A 25,943-nucleotide genomic window follows, 5' to 3' on the forward strand; every position below is an offset into this window, starting at 1 on the left:
AAGCATTACATATCAGTTTATGGTTTTAGCACTGGGATACTAAGCAACCAGTTAAGAATTACAGTTTAGTGGCAAGAGCTCTGTGACCAACAGAAAGAGTGAAGTTTCATCCACTGTATGCAACAATTTGTATGAATTACCAAGAAGTGTATTAAAAAATTAGTTTACAGCAATTGCATGTGAGGTTAATTCCCCCCAACATCTTAAGTTTCTGCAGAGCAGGGTGGTGAATATGGTGGGAACATATTAAAGTTAACGATTTGCTACGTGATATGAATGCAATACTAATCAAAAGGGTGGTATTTACTGCACTGTCAAATTCCACATTTGCAAATGCAAACAAGAAATTAGACACAATTTTTATTTCTGTGACCAAAATTAAAAATATCTTTAACCACAATTCTGCTTCATCACAGTGCGGAATATTTCAAGGATTTATTGAGGCATATCTTTACATACAAAAGTAGAGATTGAGGAAAAGCCAGAGTAGTCTATACAAAATACAGTCTGTGTACATTCTGAAGCTGTACCTTCTCAGTAGCTGTTTATACATTTTTCAAACTGATCCCTTACCCAATGATTTAGAATGTTTTATACCATCAGAATTTCTAGATTGTAAGAACCATTAACATTGAGCGCATATATTTATACCCTTCAATTGTCAATCCAGATGGCTGAAAGAATGTGACCTAAACTGGGTTTGCACAGTTTTGAGGGACAGACTAACCGAGGAACTCACATGGTCTGAAATAGAGATCTTAGCATAGGATAACCGACGCTGCAGCGTATTTAAGACTAAAAATCCCAGGTGAAATACTGGCCCATCTGAAGTTAACGGCAAAACTCCCATTGTTCTGCAAGACCAGGACTTCACCCCTTGTTTTTGAGATGCAACACTTAGGGCACATTTTCTTGCTCTTCATATTCTTTTCAGATACTGCACCCACAAAAAAGTTAAAGAACAAATGGAACAAAAGCAAACATCTTTTAAAAACACTGAGTGGTGTTAGGGGAGAGCTAAGCAGTGATCTGAGCAAAAGACACTGAAGTGAACATGAGCGAGTTCATACTAAAAAAAATGAGCGAAAATTATCTTTATCCAAAATGGAGACATTATTGCTGCTACACTTCTGCTACTGGCTGAAAAAGGGAATGACATGGGAAATGGAGACACTGTGAAATGAACTATAGATGCTTTTAAAGCTCTCTACAGACTTTTTTTGTCCTAAATATACTGCAGCATTAACAGCTATATTGAAACAGTTTTACAGTTTCAAGGGAAAACAAGCGTTGTGTAGTTTAGAAAGCAACTCCAGAAGTTAATGAAGACCCCAGTCTGAGGGAAAAATTATTTCCCACTATCACATGGAGAAACAGTTCTCACTACAAACCTCATCTTCAATTAATAATTTAAAGAAAAACCCACCAAACCCTTCTGTTGCATATCTGAAACAGAAATTCTTTCAGCACACTTAGGCCCCAGTCCTGCAACTGCATCGGAATGAGCTGACCCCCGAGCTTTCACAAGATAGTACTTAAGTCATCAGCAGTGACTCACCACATTTACAAGAACATTTCAGGAGTATTCAGAACAGTAAATGTTAGTACTATAAGAAATGCTCAACTCATTTCTTAAAAGGATACAGAGACACTGGCTCTTCAGGTACCTTTCCCAACGTGCTACTTTACAAATTTAAATTTAAAGCATTTCTTTCTGCATCATCTGTGCAAATGTGTATCTGTAAGTATTATTGCACATTAAAAAAAGCTTTGTAGTGAAAACAGGACTGAAAACATGGCATTCTCCAAACAGAACAAAAAGCTATCTGTACAGTAAATGCTAATTTAAAGAATGCCAAGATTTAAAATCTAAGCACATAATACTGACAAAATGTTAAATTGGACAATATACATAAATTACATTTGCAAATACTTGTAGAAATTTTAAACATTTAATACTCTTAATTTCACAAATCAGCTAGATCACTGTCAAACAAAGGATCTAATTAATGGATTAAAAAATGTCCCCCCCACCCCACCAGAAAAATATCACTGAGAAACAAAAAGGAAAAGAGAAACAACCTGCAATCTTAGACAAAGCACTGGAAAGAGTCAAAGCATTTCAGCTTATAGAGGTAGTACTAGCCACATCCAGCTAGAAATACATTATATTTGTACTATGATGAAACAACGTAGTAAAATGTAGAAAGACTATAAAATTTACAAAAATAAATAGTTTTGAATGCTTTAGAAAATGCAAGATACTTCACTGACAAGTGTCTTGAGTCTGCTTTTCCAACCAAATGGAAGTGACATTTGTTTTAATATTTTTAAAATATACCTATATCTCTAGTAATGCTGATGGATTTGCACAATCAAAATATGCAACTCCAATGTATGCCAACTTGGCATGTATTTTAATATTAAAAATAAAATCTAGGCTTCATAAGAGACTCCCATATGAAATTCACTTTGTATGTAAATTCTTCTGAAATTAAAAATTGCACATAAACATTTATTCAAAGGGGGTGAGGGGTGGCGGGTAAGGATATGTGCATGTTTTTATGTCAATACACACACATGCACCCCCAGAAGGAAAAAGAGGATTGCACAATTTCTCAAATAAATAATTTCATTTTAAAAACTGCCACTTTTTTGATTTTAACTGAGACATTTTAAGAACTACTTGTGGACAATTGTGTTTTGTTTTAAAAGAAATTCCTTGCAGCTTTCCCAGCCAGTGGCTTTATCCTCAAACCAATGTTAAGTGGCAGTACGGAAAGTATCTGGTTAAAAAAAAATAAATATCAAGATCCAACAAGAATTTCCATGATATGGTCCAACTCACTCAAATCTGTTCTACATATTGGAATATTGTTTGCTGAGGAAGAATTGCAAGATGGGAAGCTTTTCAATGTTTCTTCTGTAGCAGCAGCAGGTGGTCTAGGTGCTATTAGTGGGGGAGAGCAGAAGTCTGAATCATACATTGAAGTGTCAATATCTTCAAAGATGTCATCTATAGCCAAATCTTTTAAGTAACTGGTTGAATTCGAAATTTCAAAGGAACCAAATACACATTCTGCTCCCTTCAAATCTTGTCTATCATCTTCTAGTTTTAGACATGTGTTTTCTGGAGACTTCGGCTCATCATCTCCAGCTGGAACCAAAGACGTAGGTGGACTTATATCTTCCATGAAGTCCAAATCCTTCAGAATAGATGAAATGGCAGATGACATGTCATCATCTGAAACCATCAGCAGGCTATTTTCAATTGGGCCTTCTGCAGACCACGAGTTACAACAGTTAGACTCTTGCTGGTTACTACCTGAAGGCAAATGTAAAGAAATTCCAGATGAATCAATTCCTGGGTAGCTGTGAGGATTGGGAGCAATGCCATTGCATACATTAATTGGCTGCTGGCTACTCTCTTGTCTCATTTCCTCCTGAATTTGCCTTACTGTGTTGGCTATGAGCACAGAACGGTGTAAGTTTGGTTCCACCAGCATTTTGTAAGTTTGTAGTTTAGTGAGGCACATATTCAGCACTAACTGCCTCTTAAGTGGATAGGGCAGATTTCGACTGGAATCAAAGGCACTTGAGAGACCAGCCACGTTCTCCTCATAGTCACTCAGCTTGCGTTTTAGGCCTCTCCCCAACATGAACCTGCAAAAGAAAAATTCTAGTCAATCTTTTATACTTTTAATTAAGCATCATTGGAAAACACCACACTTTTGCAAAAGCTACATGTTAGGATATAGATATTCAGGCCTGTCTGTAAAGGGCTATACTCTAAGAATTTAGGTGTATTCTTATCACTTGGCTAGTGATAGAGGTATAAAAGAAAGAATCAAAACCACTGTCTGCCAGTGTAAGGGCCTTCTCTTACTGTGACAGTTTGTGGCCCTGTGCTTAGGCTCAGGCCTTTGGCTAAGCAGCAGAGGCAGCCATAAGCTGGGAAGCGAACGGTCACATCCTCACATTCCAAACTAGTCACATTGAAATAAGGTGCTATTGGGCTGTTAGGCACTATCAGGACAGGATTGTATTCCTATCACCTCCAGAGAAAGGGAAGTGCCTAGAAAATGTAAAAGGAAACTTAGTTTGATAGCATCCTGTCTGGCAAGAACTCACTTATCAATAGCTGGGATGTGAAATCCTCACTTCTGTATTGTCTTGTCATTATAGTTCCCACTTTGCTGTTGTTTGTCTGTATAATCTCTGTCTGGTTCTGTGATTGTTCCTGTCTGCTGTATAATTAATTTTGCTGGGTGTAAACTAATTGAGGTGGTGGGATATAATTGGTTACATAATCATGTTACAATATGTTAGGATTGGTTAGTTAAATTTCAGGAAAATGATTGGTTAAGGTATAGCTAAGCAGAACTCAAGTTTTACTATATAATCTGTAGTCAATAAGGAAGTGACGGGGTGTGGGTGGGGGTGGGCATGTGGGTGTGTGAGATGGGAACAGGGAATGGGGGTAAGAAAATTGGAATCATGTTTTGCTAAAGGGGGAGATGGGAACAGGGAATGGGAGTAAGGAAGATGGAATCATGTTTGGCTAAGGGTAGGAATGGGATCAGGGACACAGGTGTAAGGCTCTGTGGTGTCAGAGCTGGGAAGGAGGATACTAAGGAAGGAAACTGGAATCATGCTTGCTGGAAGTTCACCCCAATAAACATCGAATTGTTTGCACCTTTGGACTTTGGGTATTGTTGCTCTCTGTTCATGTGAGAAGGACCAGGGAAGTAAGTGGGGGAAGGAATAAGCCCCCTAACACTACATCCCTAACAGTGGGCAGTGGGGATAACGGAGACAGTTTATCTAAGTTAATCAATGCTAATGAGAGCTGATCACACATAGCTATTAAAAAGGGAGCATACCCTCTCTTTGCCAGACGTTTTTATTTCTATTGAGAAAGATGTACTGTTTTCCCAACTAGATTCCCTAATAATCCTTACAATTTTAGATTGGAGAAAAAAAAATTTCAGCTATTTAATCATGAGATGTAAATTGTATTTAACAATAGAGAAAACTACAAAAAATTACATCAACAGGACCATACTGAGGCTCAGGATGGATAAAAGTTAATTTAAAAAAACCCAACCTCCCCAAGTTTTTTGGATAAAATGCTTTTTGAGGAAATAGGGATTATAAATTCGAATTCTATAGTATGAGATAATATATTCATGTAATGCTTAAGAAAAGTTTTGTAAATGAGTTCCAATAGTTCATGGATTAGGGGTTCCACAGGCTTCTGTATAGATTATTTAGGTTAATCTTTCTATCTACCCAGTGGGACTCAGTGCTCAGTCTAGAAGATACCATCAGAGATGTTTAGTTTTGCAGTTCTCAAACTGTGGGTGTGTGTCTCCAGAGGTAACATGCTTGTTAACAGCAAAAGTGTTTTTAAAATAAATATATAAAGGAGAGAAATGACAGATCTCAACTCTGTACACAAATTTGCAGCCGGACAATAGAGTCAATCCCTTACCTCTCTCTAAAAGTGCAAAGTTTCAGAACGTTCAGTGAACAGAAGATTTTTGGGGTGGAATAGATCTGGACAAGGAGAAAGTCCAGAGATAAATGTGAGAAGAGAGGAACATATGCTTGTTTTTTAAAACTATTATAGGTTTGCTGTTGAAGAAAAAATCCACAATGCTTAACACTGTTGTTTTAGTTAAATAAAACAATTTAAATGCCTGTCTGGTGATGTTCTCCTCCTAATACAGCCTGGAAGGAAAATCCTCCAAATATTAATGATTAACCTGCTGAATGGGAGATATTTATGAAGTCATTGGGAGGTGAACTATCTGCTTCAATTACCTTTGGTAAATGAAAACCAATCAATCATTCACTTTCTGATATAGCTGTAAAACTAATCTGAAAAGTTTTCAAAATAAATTACTGTTTAAAAATGTATAGTGTGTACCTTCTAAAAATGAAACCTACATCTACCTCTGAGTTGTGAAGAATATGTATTAAGGTTATACCAACCAACAAGAATGCACTTTTACGTAGAAAACCATGATTAAATAGAGGGTCTTCCTGACTAGTGATTTAAATCAAATCCAACCTATTGAAGCTTTTTATAGCTGCAGAACTTCTTAATTGAACATTTTGTAGGCTTACTAGGCCAAGTATTTTGGAATAGAGCTCACAGTCCTTTCAAGCTAGAAAGACAGAATTATAGAGGAATTCAATAAAGATAGGAAAAAGGGTCACAGCTATCCTGCCAAGTAAACAGAGGTTCATTATTATAACTGCCCTAGCTATATGGAATATTTCAGAATTTGCATTATATTATTTACTTGTTAGTGGACAATATAGTTAAAATTGCTAAACAGGTTTCATTAACCTTTATTTTTATATGGTCAGAACTTTCTAAAAATATACCTTGCAAGCAGAAATTTCCTTTCCTGAATTCCCCTCCTCTCCCAACTGGAACACACAGCTGCCCCAGTTGAATTCAGCACAGTCCCTCCCTGTGCCATGAAACTTACAAGATGGATTTTGAGACTTAGGACATACAGGTAGTAGCTCTCACTGAGTAGATCAGCCACTAGGAAGGGTAATATAATAAAGTTGCGAGGAATAGAAAATTAGCTACTACACTCCCACAATAGAAAACCGTATTCAGTCAGTGTTTGAGACACAAGGTGGGTGAGGCAATGTTTTTTATTGGCCCTGCTTCTGTTGGTGAGAGACTAGCTTTCGAGCTTACACATAGCTATTCTTCAGCCCAGACCTGAAGAAGAGCTCTGTGTAAGCTCTAGTATCCTGGGACTGACATGGCTACAACATTTCAGTCAGTGTTCATATGTAGATGTGCTCCCTACATATGTACATGTGAAGTGCACCCCATTTAATGTATGCCAGTAAGCACCAGTGAGCCCAAAGGGCTTAAACGTGTTTAAATTCCTTCATAAATGCAAACTTCTCAATGGATGTTGTCAGCACTTATGTTGCCTTAAGATATTACACCAGGGATTTCAAGCCATTTATGTGTGGATGCGACTAAATAGTCAGACAATTTAAAAGTACAGGCAGTGAAAAGGCAGCAGTGAAGGGGTCCAGATATGCCAGGCAAGGGAATTTGGCTGCAGGACAGCCCCTTTCCATTGCTGGTCAAGAATCCTGCCAGTCATTGCACCAAACAGTGCAATTTTTGATTTATGGTTAAACAACTTTTCTGGGGACTTCAACACTCCAGACTACTCTCTAACTCCAAGAACAAAAAACAAACGAGAAGCCTACAGTCTCACTTAATGAACTAAGTGGGGAGTAGAACGCATCATGCAGTTTCATTCCCAAATGGAAATAGAGCACGTAGAAGCTTATTGAAGACCCTTAAGGGGGAAAAACAAGCCTGCTGCTTCTCAGTGACCTTACTAGAGAAGGTAAGTGGAATTGCATGGCACCAGAGATGACAACTGCAGGCTCCCGTGGGCTCTCGCTTGTAGATGATCCCACAGATGTTAAGGCCTTGAAAACAGAGGTATCCATCTTGGACTCCCCAGCTAAGTTCCCTACATGCTGCTGGGCCACACAGCAGCCTATTTATCGCTCAGGGAACCCACCCATATTTAGCATGCAAACACTCAAGGGAACCTGCACGGGGACCTGCTGCAGCTGGGGTGCCCCTCTCCCCAACTTAACCCAGCCCCCAACCTACCGCTGCAGCCCTCCAGCCCCAACTATGCTGCAGCCCAGGTGTCCCTCCCATGGCTTGGCTCCACCCTGGACCTGCAGGGGCTGGGGGAGGGGCGCCTATCCTGTGGCCCTTGCCCTGGAGCTGCCACAGCAGGGAGAGGCGCCTCTCTCTCTCTTCCCCCTTACCCCCACTGCTGTAGGGAAGAGAGCGCTAGGGAGAAGTTCTCACCCCGGCGTAGCCCCAGAGCACCCTCCTGCACCCCTCATCCCATGCCCCACCCCAGAGGCCCCCCCGCCAACCCTCTGCCCCAGTCCTAAGCCCCCTCCCACACTCCAAACCCCTTGGCAGCACCCCCACCATATGAGTTTTGTTATGTGCACCGACCGATTGGCTATAGTGGTGCACATAAAATTCATTCTGCACATGGGTGGGAAAAATTAGAGAAAACACTGCTCCACAGTGTAGGTATGCAGCTCTTCCCCCCTCCCACCCCAAACAGCCCACCTACACACAGCACCCAGAATTCAGTCTTCCTCTCAAAACTGTTCCATAACTGCCAACATTTATATGAAACCCCATAAATTCCTGGATCTGTTCTTACTTCTCAAAACAGATTTTTCACAGATTTATAGATTCCAAAGCCAGAAGGGACCACTGTGATAATCTCTTCTGATCTCCTGAATAACACCAGCCAGAAAGCTTCCCTGAAGTGATGCCTAGAGAATATCTTAGAAAAAAATCCAATCTTGGTTTAAAGATTGCCAGTGATCTGGAATCCACCACAACCCTTGATAAATTGTTCCTCTGGTTAGTTACCCCTCACTGTTAAATTACTTTTTACTTGAAGGGGAAAGTAAACTTTGTACTCTGGACTATTTCAGCCTCATAGCTCTAAACATACTAGGAATTTTGTACTGCATGTGTAAAAAAGTTACTTTTCCATTTCTGGTGGGAGGGTGGGGGAAGAGAACATGCAGTAGTCCTTGGTAAGAACTAATTGCAAAGTTTCAGCTTGAGAAATTCAGCAGCGAGTACCCTTCATAAAATCTTACACCAGAAAAGTCCTCCCTCTACCCTTTCATCTCAAAAAGTGAATAGATTTTGCTCTATACTCTCTCCTTCAGCCCCCTCTCCCCAAATTCACCTACAGCCTGAGAACACATACAGAAAATTGTATCTAAAGATTTTCAGAAAGCTAAAAAGGGAGGTAATGTTTTATAATGAAAGTCTCAACATAACACTAACTATAAAATTTATAAACAGCACATTTTGCTATAAACAGACAATTTCTCACATTTACAGCACGCAAATGGAGAGTCAAACTGTGGCAGACAACACCACAGAAATGCCTGCAAATAAATCAGAGACAAGGTGGGTGAGGTAATATCTTTTATTGGACCAACTTCTGTTGGGGGCGGGGGGGCGGCTTTCCAGCTACGCAGAGCAGGTCTGGGAAAGGTAGTGTCACAGCTAAATACAAGATCAAACAAATAGATTAGTATATGTAGTTAGCACATATTCTAAGAGACCACTCAAGGTGAAGTAGCCCATTAATACCCTTTTAGTCATAAGACAAAAAGGGCAGTTAGTGGGTTACGATTGTTGTAATAAGCCATAAATCCGGTCATTATTCAGCCCATGATTTTTAGCGTCTAGCACAAGTTATGAGCCTGGGAGCTGAAATTCATCTTTTGAAAGTGTTGTGCAGGTTTCTTTTGATGAGGACAGATAGGAACACCATCTCACAAAGCGCTCTCTCTATACCGGACCTGTCTTTTATTATGTTCCTATGAGAATTCATTTAACAGTATAGGATTGTCTGGTTTCACCCACACAGTTGTTATTGGGGCCTTTAGTGCACTGGATGAGGTACACCACGTGTTGTGATAGGCATGTGTAGGACCCATGGATCTTGGAAGGTGTGTTGTGGAGAGTTGTTGATCATTGTAGAAGTGGAGGTATGTCTGCAAGTTTTGTGTCTGTTGTTCTAACAGGGCCTGATGCTGCTTTGAGTTGGTGTGTCCTGGTCTGTGGGGAGCCTGCTTCCGATGGTGATCTTGGAGAGGTCGGGGGGTTGTATGAAGGCCAGAAAAAGGGGTTCAGGGAAGATTTATTTCAGGATGGGGTCTCCATTGAGTATGGGTGGTAGTAGTTTGATGATACCCGAGATGGGTTCCAGTGTTGAGTGGTAGGTGACAACTAGGGTTGTGCGGTCAGAGGGGGTTTTATTTCTGTATTGAAGCCGGTTCTCTTGGAGTATTTGGGTGCCCTGTTCCATGATGTGAGCTACTTTTCTGGCAGAGTGTCCTTGTTTGGTCAAAGTGGTTTTGAGTGCGCTAATGTGTATTCTGAACTTTCTCCTCAGAGCATATTTTGTGGTATCTGGATGCCTGGCTGTAGATAAATTTCTTGGTGCATTTGGGGTAGTTACTGTATCTATGAAGATAGGTGTACTGATCCATGGGTTTCTTGAATGTAGTTGTCTGTAAGGTTCCATTGTTGAAGCTGATTGTGGTGTCCAGGAATTTGATGTTAGTGTGGGAGCATACCAGAGACAGTTTAATGGATGGGTGGTGGTGGTTGAAATTGTGGTGGGAATTAGAAGGAATTTTAAGTAATCTGTCCAGAGGACGAAAAATATCATTGAGGTGTCCTCAGAATATCCTTGGTTCTGTGGTGCATTTACCCAGAAATTCTTCTTCAAGGTCCCATGAGGAGGATGGCATACTGGGGAGCCATGCTAGCACCTATGGTTGTTCCAATTGTTAGACAAAGTGTTCGTTGTTGAATGTAAAATTGTTATGGCTGACCATGAAATGGAGGAGTTTGGCAAAACAATGTAGTGGATATCTGAGGGTTGTCCACTGTCTTGTAAATATTTGAGGCAGACAGCTATGTAGTCATTATGGGGGATGTAGATGTATAGGAAAGTGAAATGCATAGTGGCATGGATGGTGTTCCGAGGGAGGCTGTTAATGGTGCAGTGTTTGGACACTTCACCTGGAATGAACCTCAGAATATGTGTTTACTACTTATGCTAAACTATCTGTTCAATCTTGTATTTAGTTGTGATACCTTAAGTACCTTTCCCAGACCTGAGGAAGAGCTGTGTGTAGCTGAAAAGCTTGTCTCTCACCTCACACACTTTGTGTCTCTAACATCCTGGGACTGACACAGCTACAACAACTCTGCATACTATAAATAAATCAGTCAGATGTGACTTGCCCATCCTTTAGACTTTTTGGTAAGGTATGGGAATTTGTAAATGCTACTCCCTAACAATAGATAAGAATAGTCAATTAATTGTAAATCAAAAAATCAATATTCAATGCCTACATCAACACAGATTAGGGTGGGAAGAAGTTTGAAATGTTAACAGCAGATATTCAAGGAAGCCCCTTTGATGCTGGATATTAGTTATTTTTTTATTTTTTATAGTCACTGTTGGTGCATCATCTTAAGACCTGCAAAAGGAAAATAAAAAATGTGAAGTGCATGGGACAGTTACAGTCTTAATAGCTTTACCTAATAGCTTTCTTTGACAAGGTAACAAGCCTTGCGGATAGGGGGAAGCAGTAGATATGGTATATCTTCACTTTAGTAAGGCTTCTGATACTGTCTCACATGACCTTCAAACAAATTAGGGAATATAGCCTAGATGGAGCTACTATAAGGTGGGTGCATAACTCATTGGAAAACCATTCCCAGGGAGTAATCACCACAGTCAAACTGTAAGGGCATACTGAGTGGGATCCCACAGGGATTGTTCTTGGGTCCAGTTCTGTTCAATATATTCATAAATGATTTAGATAATGGCATAGAGAGTACATTTATAAAGTTTGTGGACAATACCAAGTTGGGAGGAGTTGCAAGTGTTTTGGAGGATAGGATTAAAATTCAAGATGATCTGGACAAACTGGAGAAATGGTCTGAAGTAAAGAGGATGAAATTCTATAAGGACAAATGCAAAGTACTCCACTTAGGAAAGAACAATCAATTGCATGCACACAAAAAAAAGGGAAATGACACCTAGGAAGGAGTACTGCAGAAAGGGATCTGGGGATTATAGTGGATCACAAGCTAAATGTGAGTCAACAGTAACAGTGTGGCAAACCAAAGCCAACATCATTCTGGGATGTATTAGCAGGAGTGTTGTAAGCAAGACACTAGAAGTAATTCTTCCACTCTATTTCATGCTAAGGCCTCAGCGGGAATAGTGTGTCCACTTCTGGGCACCACATTTCAGGAAAGATGTGGGACAAATTGGAGAAAGTCCAGGGAAGAGCAACAAAAATGACTCAAGGTCTAGACAACATGACCTATGAGGAAAGATTGAAAAACTGGGTTTGTTTAGTCTTGAGAAGACGGGGGGAGCAGGCAGGTGGCATGATCACAGTTTTCAAGTACATAAAAGGTTTTTTACAGGGAGGAGGGAGAAAAATTCTTCTCCTTAAATTCTGAGGGTAGGACAAGAAGCAATGGGCTTAAATTGCAGCAAGGGAGGTTTAGGTTGGACATTAGGAAAAAACCCTGACAGGAATTTTTAAGCACTGGAACAAATTACCTAGGGGGGTGGTAGAATCCTACCTCTTCCTGTCCCTGCTCCACCCCCGCCCCTCCTCTTCCCACACCCTTCCTTAAACGTGCCCCGTCCCCGCTCCTCCCCTTCCCTTCTTGTGCCTCCTGTACACCGTGGAACAGCTGTTCAGCAGTGTGCAGGAGGTGCTAGGAGGGAGGGGGAGGAGTTGGTCAGCAGGGCCAATGGCCCTGGACATGACTCGTGGATCCCCTGGAGTACCCTCACAGACCCCCCGGGGTCCATGGACCCCACTTTGAGAAACCCTGGTCTAACTGTTCTTAAAAACCTCCAAACACCTTTCTGGAATGGTCTAATTATTACTTAGTCCTGCCTTGAATGCAGAGGACTGGACTAGGTGATCTACTGAGGCCCCTTCCAGTCCTATACTTTGATTCTATGAAGTGGCTCAAAACAACAATGCCTAGATATTAACCAGTCCTACTACTATACACATTTAAAAAAAACAAGCAGTTCTATATTTGAGTTAAGCGTATTTTTTCTACTCGGTTGCAGGGACAACTGATTACTGTAGCGAGAACACAGCGTGGCTAACACTCAGCTATAATATGCAGTTCTGAGAAAAGAAAAACTAAAGGACTTCAGTTTCTGCTGAAGACATTGGTAAAGCCTGGACCTGGTTTTGCCCATACAACTGGAAAGGGTTTACTCCCAGACTCAACACAAAAACACAGAACGTTAAACAATCAAATTAGAAATCCACTGGCAGATTAATGCCAGATCCTTACCACGCAAGGATCCAAGCCCAGCACAAGGCAGAAGGCCTCCCAACTTCCCTTTCATGTGAGTACTGCGTACAACCAGCAGTAGTCCAGCTGACTACTTTAGCAGACAGTCCATTACCACACATTTTCCATTAAGACAACCTGCTGCTAGATTTCTGGGTAGAGGGGGATGGCAGGAAGAAAGCCCCCCTTCACCACAGAGAATGATCCCATCTCAGATTTTCAGAACATATTGCAGGCCTTCCGATGCATCCATCTGCCTGGACCATAACATTATTTAGCGTGTGCAGAGTCATCTAGCCAAGCAATGGCATCTTCAGTAGCATGATGCAGTTCTTCTAGGCCACCGCTGAACCTAGTCAGCAGGCATTATGTGAGAAAACCTGGATTTGTGCAGGAAATAGCCCAACTTGATTGTCATGCACATTGTGTAAAGAGTTGTCACTTTGGATGGGCTATCACCAGCAGGAGAGTGAATTTGTGTGGGGGGTGGAGGGTGAGAAAACCTGGATTTGTGCTGGAAATGGCCCACCTGATGATCACTTTAGATAAGCTATTACCAGCAGGACAGTGGGGTGGGAGGAGGTATTGGTTCATATTCTCTGTGTATATATAAAGTCTGCTGCAGTTTCCACGATATGCATCTGATGAAGTGAGCTGTAGCTCACGAAAGCTTATGCTCTAATAAATTGGTTAGTCTCTAAGGTGCCACAAGTACTCATCTTCTGTGTTGCGTCATAGCTGAACTGAACTGGACCATAACTGAAGAGTGCTGCCTCCTCTAAGGTAACAGGATGCAAGAGATGGAGCAGCACTCAGGAACAACTGAGGGTGGGGAGCAGATGGGGAAGGAGTGGGGGGGAAGCCAGGAAGGTGAGAAAGGAATGAAAGTGAGACTCCTACATCAATAAACACAGATACAGACTATAGGATGTTCCTGTAGGAAATCAAATTTGCCATTCAAAATGAAGTTTTAAGTTACATGTGGGGCTAGTAGTTCTATCTATTGTTAAGTTGCCTAATACTTTCCATTACAAAGATGTTGCTTTCAGTTGGTTTTAACTTTGCCAAACTTCAACTATCTGGGTGGAAGTTTTTCACAGAAATAGTTCAATTGTTTCAAAGAACAAGACTAGAGACTATACTGAGCAAATCACCTAAATCAAACTTTTTAAAAGTGGTCATTAATTGTCTCTCTCTTTTTCTGGATGCTCAACTTAAGACATCTGGAGTCCGATTTACAGAAATGCTGAGTTCTTAACTGTAGATCAAGTCTATAGAAAATGTGCTTTGAACATATAAAATGCAAAAATAATGTGAAATACTCAAAAATCAGAGCCTACATAATCTCAAATTGGACAACCAAAATTAGAATACTCTGGCAATTTGGGGCACAATCTTTGTGGGGGGAAATCTATTTTATGAATAATGTCACTACCCCATCCCATGGGAGCATTGTGAAAGTAATTTAATTAATGTTTGCAAAGCAGCCATCTGCTACAGTTAAGAGTGTCATAGAAAAGCCATGAGAAAATATCTAATTCTGCAATCAGTGCAGGGTTTAGATAATGTGCAGCAAAATGGCCTGGAACCACATGCTGAACAAGGATAAAAAATATTGAATAGCTTACCCATTCAGGGAGCGTCATCCATCCTGCACACTGAATGAAAAAAACAGTATCTTAATACATATGTAAAAGAGGGCCAAATTAAGGTTGTACAGGAAACCTAAATCTAGCATTTCCTAACTTTTGAATGTTTGACTTCACAACCTTCAAGTTATTTTAATGTAATTTTTCTGCAATACATATTTAGGCTTCATTGTCAATCCAGGAACCTTTATATGTCTAATCAATTTCACTAATATAGGTAAATGCTAATCCCTACATTCTCTCTCAGAGAGGTGCATGGTGTTTTAGTTAATGCAAACCTATCCGCTTTAGGTAGGAGACACTCAGCTAAATTCCAGCTCAGGGTGCTGAAACTTTCAGAGACATGGGCATTAAAAACCTTAAAGTTGCATGAAACAGTTTTATATAGTTTGTTTTAACTTTTCATTTCACAGTGTGCCTATCACCCTAAAAACTCCAACACACCAACACACACATGCATTAATGCCCTCCCTTACCTCCCCCCACAATAGGTAAACAAAATAAGTTCTACCTCTTTAATACTAGCTGTTCTAGAAATGTTTAAGAATAATGCAGTTAGTCACTGTAGCTTTCTAAACATTAGACTTAAAACTCTTTAGTACATGAAGAGGACTGAGAGCAAAGCAAATTTGTTTTTAATCAAATCTATTTCTAAATCCATAGAAGGGGTGAGACTTTTAGAATACCTAGTCTTATTTGCAGCAGCCTTAACTGTGCCTGTTTAATGTGGCTGTCTGCCTAACTGCACTAATGCTGCAAGTCTGTTTTTAGAAGCTAGATAATTTTATAAGTATGGAAATTTTAAAGATGATGATAAAACCAAAGCAGCTTGCTATAACTCTGCAGCTAACATTTCCACTAGTAACCATGATACTACTGTCATTTTACACTTCAATTCTGTGTCAAATACACTCTAATGTTGACCTACAAAAGACATGAAGCCCCTCTTACCAAATAAACCACGTTTTATCAGGCCTTTTGCTTTACTTTCTAGTATAAAATAATTTGTCAAATTGTCACAAGAGTATATTTTTAACAGCTGCTCCAGGTTTCTATGGGTAACTTAACTTTTAAGAGAACTGTAATTTTTTTCAGGTACTTTTTTTGTACTGCTCCATTACACAGCATGGAACTATGACCACGTTGTTTAATTTTGTAATCCACTTCCCACTATAATTTTTGGAACAGACGAAGAACCAACCTCTATCAATTCCATACCCAGATAATCCTGTGTTACTGCTCTCCAGTTGTCAGTCCTTTCAAACAGCTGACAGAACTGTACAATCTGGTCAACAGAGAAGCACAAACTGGACATGCTAGAATTGTAGGAGGAGCTTCTGGAAACTGCTGTGAAGTGTATCCTTGCTTTAGCCTAATTCCAGGAAGCTACTCAACACTCAAAAATAGGGCCCTAGCAAAATGATTGTGTGCGTACCGATTTCAAAATTGTACTGTAAATATACAAAGTGAGCACAGACTAAAGCCTATGTCAACATAAACCTGAGATTTGTACTTATCCAGTTAGAAATGAAAGGACAAGTTATCTATAAAAACTAGAACACATTTTAGAAAATAATTTAGGGTCTCCATTGGAGACCCTGGTCATCATGCACACAAGAACAATTAAAAATAGGGAATTCTACACTTATGTATTTTGGGTACTGTCCTCACATCTACTTAACCAAAGTTAGCATACAATGTGAACCAACATTGAGTTATAGGTCATTTATCATGGAAAGCTTACATTAAGAGTTTTGAAAGCCTAATTGCTTCTTGACCATTAACAAATCAAAAGCAGCTTCCTTTTCACTGTTAAGAGGGCCAAACACTCCCATCCATGTCAATAAGGAGAGAGGAGCTCACATCCACAGATCCAGTCTGGAGTAGGTGCTGGCTGAGCAGCATGCTGCTCACTTAAGCCCCATGGTAGCTCCACAGGAATTTTGCCCCTTTGGGTTGGGAGAAAGCAACCATGGGCCACAATTCTAAACTGTACTCAAGTATGAAGGAAGTGGGAGGAGACAGGGAGGCATGTCACTGATCAACCATCAGCAAAGAATGCCAAATGGGAAGCCTGGTTAGAGCAGGCAGCGATGCAAAAGAAACACTCCAGGCTCTCAAATGTTAACCTTGAGAAGCCTGTGGCAGATTATACAAGTGCTACAATTTTAGAGGAAGACACCAGCTCCATCTGTCACAGGGACTGATGCTGCAGAGCAGCTGCTCCTGACATGTGGTGAGGAAGCGCAGCTGGACACAGCCGCAGGAGGAAAGCAGTGAATGACTGAGTTAGAATCTCCCATTACTTCTGCTTGGGCAAGCCCACTTCCTTGTTTCCTCTTTCTACACCTTTCATAAAACATCCTACTAGATGTATGCAACACTGTTAAACTTTGAAACTTGCACCACATGCAGTTCTAACGAGAGAAAGCATCCAAGAAAGTGAATTTATAGAATTTATTACTGTATACGTGTGCACACTTTTCCTTCTCATGAACAACACCCAGCACTGGAGCTAACTGGTATTTATTTGCTGTTACAGTTTCATGCTGATGAACACAATCTCGAAGGAAGCATTTGGCCTGCATTATGCAGGTGGTCAGACTGGCTGATCACAATGGGTCCTTCTGACTTTAGAATCTGACTTGGCTTTGTTGGATCTCCTGGTGCTTTTCTTTCTGCACAGGTGAGGGGTTACTTTTACAATCATTTTTACTGTACTTATGCCTGTTTAAGGGCATATCTATGCTACAAAATTAAGTCTACTTAAGTTAGGTCCACTTACACCATCACAGTAATTAAATCAGGTCTTTGTGTCCACACCACGCTCCTTCTGTCGGTGGTGCATGTCCTCACCAGAAGCACTTGCACCAACTTTAGTGGGGCCTTATGGGGCAATGACAACCAGAGCCCCAATGCCCTGGGCCAACAGCCGGAGTCCCGGGGCTGACAGGGCACCATCTGTCAAAGGCAGCAACAGGCGATGTAAGCAACACAGTGTCTACACAGACACTGTGTCGACCTAACTACACCAACCTAAACGCTACCCCTCTCATGGAGGTGGAGTTATTAGGTCGGCGTAGCGGGCGAGTTAATCGGTGGGCAGAACATTGCAGCATAGACATTTACACAGTTAGGTTGACGTAAGACAGCTAATGTCAACCTAACTCTAATGTAGACCAGGCTTAAGTCGGGTATACTACCTTGTGGAAATAGCCACAACATTCATGTTTGCCCTTCTTATTTCCAAGTCTTAATAAAGTAGAATAACTATACCAAGAAAGTCAAAATCAGAAATGTAGAGCTGGAAGGGACCCTGAAAAGTCATCAGGTCCAGCCCCCCATGCTGACACAGGATCCAAGTAAACTTAGACCCTCCCTCACCGGTGTTCATCCAATACCTTCTTAAAAACTTCTAGTGATGGGGATTACACAAGCTCTCTTGGAAGCCTAATCCAGAGTTTAACTACTCTTACATTTGGAAAGTTTGCCTAATATCTAATTTAAACCTCCCTTGCTGCAGATTAAGTCCCTTACTTCTTGGCCTACCTTCAGCAGATATGGAGAACACCTGATCAGTCTTCTTTGTAACGGCCCCTAATATATTTGAATACTGATCAGATCCTCCCTCAATCTTTTTTCCCCCCCTCAGGACGCAACAGGCCAATTTTTTTTTTAAACCTTTTCTCATAGGAAAGGTTTCTAAGCCTTTTATTGATTTTGTTGCTCTCCTCTGGACTCTCTCCAATCTGTACACATTTTTCTTGGTGTATGGTACCCAGAACTGGACACAGTACTCCAACTGAGGCCTCAGCAGTGCCGAGCATATTAGAACAATTACCTCCAGGTTTTACATACAAACGCCTGCTAATACACCCCAGAATTATATTAGCTTTATTCACAACTGCATCATGTTGTTGACTCATTCAGATACGGCATATAGTTTGACTGATATGCTTTCAAAATGTCAGATTTTAGAGTGCCCATATGACTGTATGAGGCACTTAAGATAAAAAACCTAAAAGACAAGTCTCACTGCCCCAAACTTACAACATAAGTGACAGACTTGATAGACAAGAGGATAGGGCAAGAAAGGGCACAGGTTATGGAGATTTTACACAATGACCCAGTTTAAGTTCTCATACTTCTTTTTTGTAAAGACTCATTTAATGTAGGCAATACTAGAGAAGTGAGATTTTAGCAATAATTTGAATTAGGTGAGGGTTAAGGGCTTGAATAGATTCTGAAAGAGTGGTGTTCCAAGCACTAGGAACAACATAGAAGGAGATATGGAGACAGAGACATAGAGGTACCTACAGTAAGTCAGCAAATTAACAGTGGGCATCTAGAAAGGAAGTTTGTTGTAGGTGACTTTTAGAAATAGTTATAATTCAGAACCAAATTGTGCATACAGCTAGTATATGTAACTGTGTGAACTTGTCATCCTCATCTTTTCTCCTTCCTGCCTACTATTTGCCACTTACCTATCAATATGTGGTACTTTTCTGGCTCCCATCACTGTAGTATCTGAGCATGACAATCTTTAATGTATTAACTAATGTACTTGTTGCATCCAGTCTTAGACTGTAAACATCCAAGGGTAAGGGAGCATATCTACCCACATTCTATCTCAGCACCTAGCACAGTAAGGTCCCGACAACTGGCGGCTGAGTATTCCTGCAATGGCTCCTCCCTCCCTTCCCCCCTGTAAAGAGAGACAAGAGCAGCAAAGAGGTAGAGAAGCTAGTGTTGTTAATGGAGCAGAGATCAAGGGACAAAACAGAAGTGACCAGGCTGGACATTAGGAATGGATTTACACTGACAACCCAAAATAGCTTACATAACACAGCAAGGCATGATTGGATAATCACAACTAGTGCCCTGCTAGCCAAGGTTCCTGAGGATTTTACAGTTCAACTCAGGTTTCTATTAACAACGGGGCTGGTTCATTTTATGAAGTGAGACAAGAAGGATTCAACATATTATACTAAATGATAAGCTATGACTCTAGCCTTATGGACAGAATGAGACTTACTTAAAAGCATTTTGCTTTTTATTTTAGCTAACCGGTATGAGATGAGATAGGAGGTATGCATGTCTGAAATGGTTTAAAGAGGAATATTGACACATACTGCCTTGAATCTTTGTTACTTCCAAAAATCTAAGCTCTTGTGCAGTGAAGTTATTTACTGGAGCTAGAATCCAAAAGGAAATAGCTCCTCAAAAAGGGAAACAGATAATGTGAAGTGATTTTAGAACAGGACATATTTTTGGTCCCCAAATACTGACAGATGCTTCATATAACTTTTAATAGTAATAGCGGGACTTATCTGAACACAACAACAAGAGATTGTTAAGATTTTCATAAACTACAAACAAGGACAATCCACCTTCCAAACAATGTTTTTAATATAGAAGCAAGAGTCTAAAGAGCACTAAATGAAATAAACGGAGAAACGACAGCCTTGATAAAGCACAGGACTGGGAGTTTGGAATCCTCAGTTCTATTTCGTAACTTCTCTGCATTAGTTTCACTATCTGTAGACACAGGATAATTCAGACTTTCACAGGAGTGTTACAAAGCTAAACTAGTGTTTGTAAAGTACTAAGGTCCTTTGGATAGAAAGTGCTACTCAAGTGAAAAGTTTTACCTTCATCTAAAAATAAGAGGTGAAAAGGAAAAGTATAGCAATAAAGATTATGCTAAGACTTTCTACACTTAAAAGGTACGTCATTCACAAATCATTTTTTGTAAAGCAACGCTAATCAGTTTTCTGTGTACAGAAAACGAACAGCTGTTCACTTACTGCTCCTTATTAGTTTTGGTATTTCATTCTGGGAAAGAAGCAGCTCTGTCAGGATTTGTATTTTTACCTGCTAAAACAGCATGGTGTTATGTCTCTGCGACTGCTTATAGCAACAAACAAGAAGTACTCTTAGCATCTAACATCTATCACTAGAGTCACTTGCAGGAGAGTGTAATGAGGTAGCATGGCTTTTAAAAAAAAAAAAAAAAAAAGACATAACCATCTTTTAAAAATGTTGTGCCCAAACTTGTGTCATCTGTGTGTATGATTCCACTTTCAGATGTGAACCCTGCAAGTATGTACCCTTAGTATATAAAATGTTGCAGCAGCTACATTTCAGCTGAGATTTTGGGTGAAGGGTTTCAGCAGGAAGAAGGGGAGGGCTGTCATTTAAGCTAAGGCATAACAGAACAGTTCAGCTGAACCAAACATGATCAAAAGTTACTAAATCTAGAAACTGCAGCAAAAGTTTAATTAAATTTTAACTTTTTAACTGTGGTTCACCAAAGCAAAATACAGCTGGATTGACAAACTAATTAAAAGATCAGCAGATTTGATGTAATGCCTATTACCAGTTTTTCTTACTTGATAGAAAATAGTTGGAAAAAACCTGCTCCTTCTTCAAGTCACTTATCTACTGAAGATGCAAAACTATTGCATGTGATCACACATGTAAAACTACAGACAGAAACTGCATATAAGTTTCAGTGATCCAGATGAAAACCCATTGTCAAGAGAATTCAGATTATTCAGAATGATGAAATGCTAGTATGTGGATTTGGCAGAGAATCAGAGAAGTTTCCACCACCAAAATAAATAAATGCAACTGATCGGAGGGGTGGAGAAGGAAGCATATGGCCTTATGTATGAGGAGAAACATTTCAATATTTCACATAATTCACTAAAGTGCATTAAAACATTTGATCCGGCCAAACTGGGATTCATTCTTTTAATCACACCCAAGATCTCATGGTAGAGCAGCATATATCAGAAATACTGCCTCACAAGAGAGCGCAGTAATAACATAACATAGGTATGTCCACAGTACCAAACACAAACAACAACAACAAACCTCAGAACCTGGGTCTACAGACTTGGGCTCACATTACATAGCTAAAAATAGCAGTGTACATGTTTGTAGTCATGCTGGAGCTTGGGCTCTGAAACTAAGCAAGAGGGTTGAGTTTCTGAGCCCAAGGGGGAACATCTACATTGCTATTTTTACTGCTCTAGGGCAGTGATTCTCAAGCAGGGGTATGTAAAGGTTTCCGGGGGGTACATCAACTCACCTACATATTTGCCTAGTTTTCCAACAGGCTACACAAAAACACTAGGGAAGTCAATACAAACTAAAATTTCATACAATGACTTGCACACACCGCTCTATATATTATCCACTGTCATGTAAGTACAATGTTTGTATTCCAATCTATTTGTTTTATATGGTAAAAATGAGAAAGTAAGTAATTTTTCAGTAAGTGTGCTGTGATACTTTTGTATTCTTATGTCTGATTTTCTAAGCAAGTAGTTTTTAAGTGAGGTGAAACCTGGGGGTACGAAAGAAATCAGACTCCTGAAAGGTGTACCATCGTCTGGAAAGGTTGAGAGCCACTGCTCTAGTGTGAGCTGGAGTCTGTAGTCCTGGACAGTTTATTTTTATTTTTTTGCACTGTAGACTTACCCCATAAGGCCTCCAATTCCTGCAGCTGAAGCCAACGAGCATGCACCATGGAGCTCACTGCAGGATTTGGGCCCTAGTTATTAAAACCCAGAAAAATGGGGTCTTATGCAAACAATTTATTGTAACACTATAATGTTTAACCAAACAGAAACCTCACATAAAACATGCTATTCAAAGCAAATAATCTGAAGATTTTACGTTATCCACTAAGCGTAAAGAAGCCCACTGTCATTTTGGACTGTTGATTTTACCACAAAAAGTTATTCAGAAGCTGGATATTAAGAGTCTAGCTACAAGCATAACAAACTGTGCAGGTAAAAATAAGATTTCACAGAAAAAACATTACCTTTACAAGAGCTAGAAAGGTAGGAAGATTCTAGATTTTGTTTAAAGCGCATTCATCCGAAATGGTGTTGAACTATACAACTGTGATAACAGCCCAAGTCATCCGCTTCAGTAGAATGATGCAACTTTAGGACAGAATTATAAAAATGTTCTATTACTATGACATAGTATATTAAGACTTTGTTTTGTAAAACAAAGACAAACCGGCATGAAATTTCAGACAACTTTCTTAAACTGACATTTTAGATAGTCAGTGCTAATAGGACAACTATAAAACTGAAAAACCTGAATTGATATAAGAGTCAAAATTAAGTTCATCCGATGCCTTGGGCTCATACTTTAAAATTCTAATTTATATTTTGTCAGCAGATGTTAAATGGTAATCACCTTCCATAATTAAACATGACACAAAGAAAACTGACCACGAAGTACCAGTTTCAGCTATATTAATTTTGCATCATCTCATCCAACATGCTGCAACAAATTGCTCTCTTTCAGAGGATTTCTAATATGATCATAAAGACAACAGGCAGACCAAGTTAAGTAAATTTTTTTGAACAACATACATTTTCAAAACTGATTGTTATCTACTGGGAGATGACATTAGGCATCCAGATTTGGATTTTCTTAAGTTTTAGTTTAATGAAAATATTTTTCACAGTAATTACCCAAATTTCCTCATCTTCAGTACATATGAGGCCACTAGGGAATACAGTGAACTGACCTGAGCCATAAATTTGCAAAACACCACACAACATAGTATTATTTTCATCATATCCAGAGAGCACAGTGTGCACGGTTCGTCAGTGCACAACAGAAACTGCAACTTGGTGGCTGAAGTTCAAGTGATGCTAGTGGACTAGGCGAAGGCTTGAGGGTGTAGTAAAAGGGATTGTTCAGCCTCCACTGAGGTTCACAAACTGGGTGCTCTGATAGTCTCATTTATTCTTGGGAGCAGATCCTCTGCTGATGTAAGTTGTCATAATTCCATTGACTTCGGCTATCTGCCCCCTGGAATCCCATGTGCTGTTGGTAGCAGAGTGCTTTTTCAGCCTGTGGCTGTAATGTTTCTTCAAACTTGGACCTAGCCACAGAAGTCTGTCTATTTAGAAAATTCGGCACTAGAGTAAATATCAACACTATATGTAGTTGAAAACATATTCCTTTGTAATCAAGCACTAGCTTTTCAGTTCAAAATCTTCATTTCAACAATCATACTTAATTATTCATAAACCAATATTTTTGTTGTTATCTGTAAGTACATTTAACTTAGTAATTAGTTCTAATATTCTATTAACAGAGAACACCTTACTTTATTAGCATCTGGCAACAGAGAGCTCTGTAAAACGTATGGGTTTGTTTGCCTTTCCACCTCAAAATTTCACCACACAGGACCAGCTGGTAAAAAGAGAAGTAATAATCCAGCAGGAGGATACCCTCCATTTGAGGCTGCCAATTTGACCGAACAGTAAGACAACTATTCAGATACAACTCCCTACTACACACATAAATTGGCTTTTTGAAGTCTGCGCCATTCTTGACAAGAAATTAAAATAGGTTGCTTAAAAACAACTAGAGAGTTGTTTTTAACATTGGGTAGGCGTTTAACATTAAAAGGCATGACTAGTTTTTTTGTTTTAAAAAAGCACTAACATGGTTGATAGGCCATGCTTATGCTCAAATAAATTTGTTAATCTCTAAGGTGCCACAAGTACTCCTCATAGTCTTTATAGTCTTTCACTCTGGAAACACGAGTGTGCACACTCATGTCAGAATGGATTTTAGTTTCAAACTTGAGATTAATAAAAAGTTTTCATAATGCAACAGTGATTTTTAACAAAAGTGAAAAATATGTAATGTCCTTTAAAATTTGATCTCTGGTTGGAAAGACTGTTGGAATTCAAGATGTATTGATCTTAATGTCTTTACATACAGACCTTAAAGAGGATTAGCTAATTGGAAAAAGGATCTTTTTCCTAACTACAACTCATTTTCATGCTCTAAGCCACCAGTTTACCATTCTTAGTTCATTTCACACTGGTATGCAATGAGAGACAGTACAAAATACCAAAAAGACTATCAAACACAAGTGGCCTATATACTAGAAAGCATTCATTTTTAGCATATGCTGGGAACCTAACTGCTTATTCTGTAAATAGTTACCAGTTTTATAGACTATAAAAATATATTCCTCTTTTTTCTGTCCCCCTCCAACTCTATGTTCATTCTTTCAGTACCAATTTGTTTGTGGTCCACTTTTAACTTAAAAACACTGTAGTATCTATTTTTTTATATTATTTCAACTCAGTTGAACTCAATTTAGTGCCCACAGAATTGAGAGATCTAACACTTGGCTGAATCGGATATAAAAGAAAAAGCCACCATGCAAGCTTCTCATATAGCTCTGTGAAGGCACCTCAATTCTAAATGGCTGCAGCCTCTCTCAATAAGTTCCAGCCCTATCTTGAGCAGAAATTATTGCTCACGCTTGTTAGTGCGGCAAATTTGCAATATTCATATAAGAGACTAGGATGAGAAGTAAGTATGAGCCATCTGCTGGAAACTGAGGCAAACTTGGGAGCTTATAAAATAGACACGAGAAGACATACGACAAAGGTGCAAGCAGTTATGTAGCGGCTGCAACTAGCATTTTTCAGAAGGCTAAATAATTGCAAATGATAGAGCACACACAGACGGGGACCAAGGAAGTCTCTTCCCTGCCGCCATCCCTACAGCTACTATAGCAAATACACCATTTATAATAAAGCCCAGGGGAGCCTGCCACCATCTGGCCTTCGTGAAAAGAGACTAGACAAGTTGGGTACTTCCTGAAATCGGCTGCCTGTGCCGCCCCCAGCAGCAATGAGCAGCAGTAAAACCAAAGATAACCTTGGGCTTCCTGAACTGTGAAAAGTTCCTCTCCTCCCCGTCTTCCAGAGATTCCAGCCAGGCTAATTATAACTGCTCTGAGCGCTTCAGCCCAGCCCCGACTGAATATCGCCCGCCAGGTGTCCCCTCCCAGAGGGTCCTCCCCGCAGCCAGCCCGGTTCCCACCCGCCCGAGTCCCTGCAAGCAGCCAGCCAGTCACCCAGCCCCCCCGCAGGTCCCAGCCCCACCCCGCAGCCATCCACCCAGGTCCTCCCCGCCCACAGATCAGGTCCCCCCCACTCCCTCCCTCCCTCCCTCCCTCCCAGTCCCCCCGCACGGCACCTCTCCCCCGCGCCCGGCCTCTGCTCAGTCGCCCCGCTCCAGCCGGTCCCTCACCTGGGAGAAGAGCGAGCGGGGCCGCCCGCTCCTTCGCAGGCTGCTCTGCCCTCCCCAGCCAGCCGGGCGGGCGGGCTCCCTCAGCGGGGCTGGGACTCGGACGCCTTCCAGGAGGAGGCGAGCGCCACCCCCGCCGGGCCGCGGCCACCTCAGCTCCTCCCCTCCGCACGCAGCACCGCGGCCAGCCCGCGGGGGGGGGTGGGGGGGGAGCAGCTGCG

At 40.5% G+C, this 25,943-nt stretch overlaps 1 protein-coding gene across 7 annotated transcripts; it reads right to left on the bottom strand.

Annotated features, from left to right (window-relative positions):
• On the bottom strand, nt 1-25,902 carry LOC140913436 (SERTA domain-containing protein 2). Of its 7 annotated transcripts, XM_073349827.2 has the most exons (5): nt 25,726-25,902; nt 22,463-22,586; nt 14,608-14,637; nt 10,991-11,118; nt 1-3,663 (listed from the first exon to the last, which is right to left on the bottom strand). In XM_073349827.2, coding segments are annotated over exons 4-5 (858 nt in total). In that variant the 5' UTR covers nt 10,993-11,118; nt 14,608-14,637; nt 22,463-22,586; nt 25,726-25,902; the 3' UTR covers nt 1-2,807. The 7 variants fall into 7 exon arrangements, with proteins under 7 accessions (XP_073205928.1, XP_073205927.1, XP_073205932.1 ...); XM_073349826.2 differs by lacking the exon at nt 22,463-22,586; XM_073349831.2 differs by lacking the exon at nt 10,991-11,118.
• Between the last annotated feature and the right edge of the window lie 41 nt (nt 25,903-25,943).

Source organism: Lepidochelys kempii, chromosome 6 (genome assembly GCF_965140285.1).
Source record: "Lepidochelys kempii isolate rLepKem1 chromosome 6, rLepKem1.hap1, whole genome shotgun sequence".
Taxonomy (NCBI): domain Eukaryota; kingdom Metazoa; phylum Chordata; order Testudines; family Cheloniidae; genus Lepidochelys; species Lepidochelys kempii.

Bases quoted from the DNA above. Each gene is read 5' to 3' on its own strand.
- LOC140913436 (XM_073349825.2), bottom strand. From the start codon at position 22,514: ATGCGCTTTAAACAAAATCTAGAATCTTCCTACCTTTCTAGCTCTTGT. The intron at 22,190-22,462 runs GTAATGTTTTTT...TTTAATAACTAG, and splicing joins CCTTTCTAGCTCTTGTAAAG to GGCCCAAATCCTGCAGTGAG. The intron at 3,664-22,116 runs GTAAGTCTACAG...TTTCTTTTGCAG, and splicing joins GGAATTGGAGGCCTTATGGG to GTTCATGTTGGGGAGAGGCC.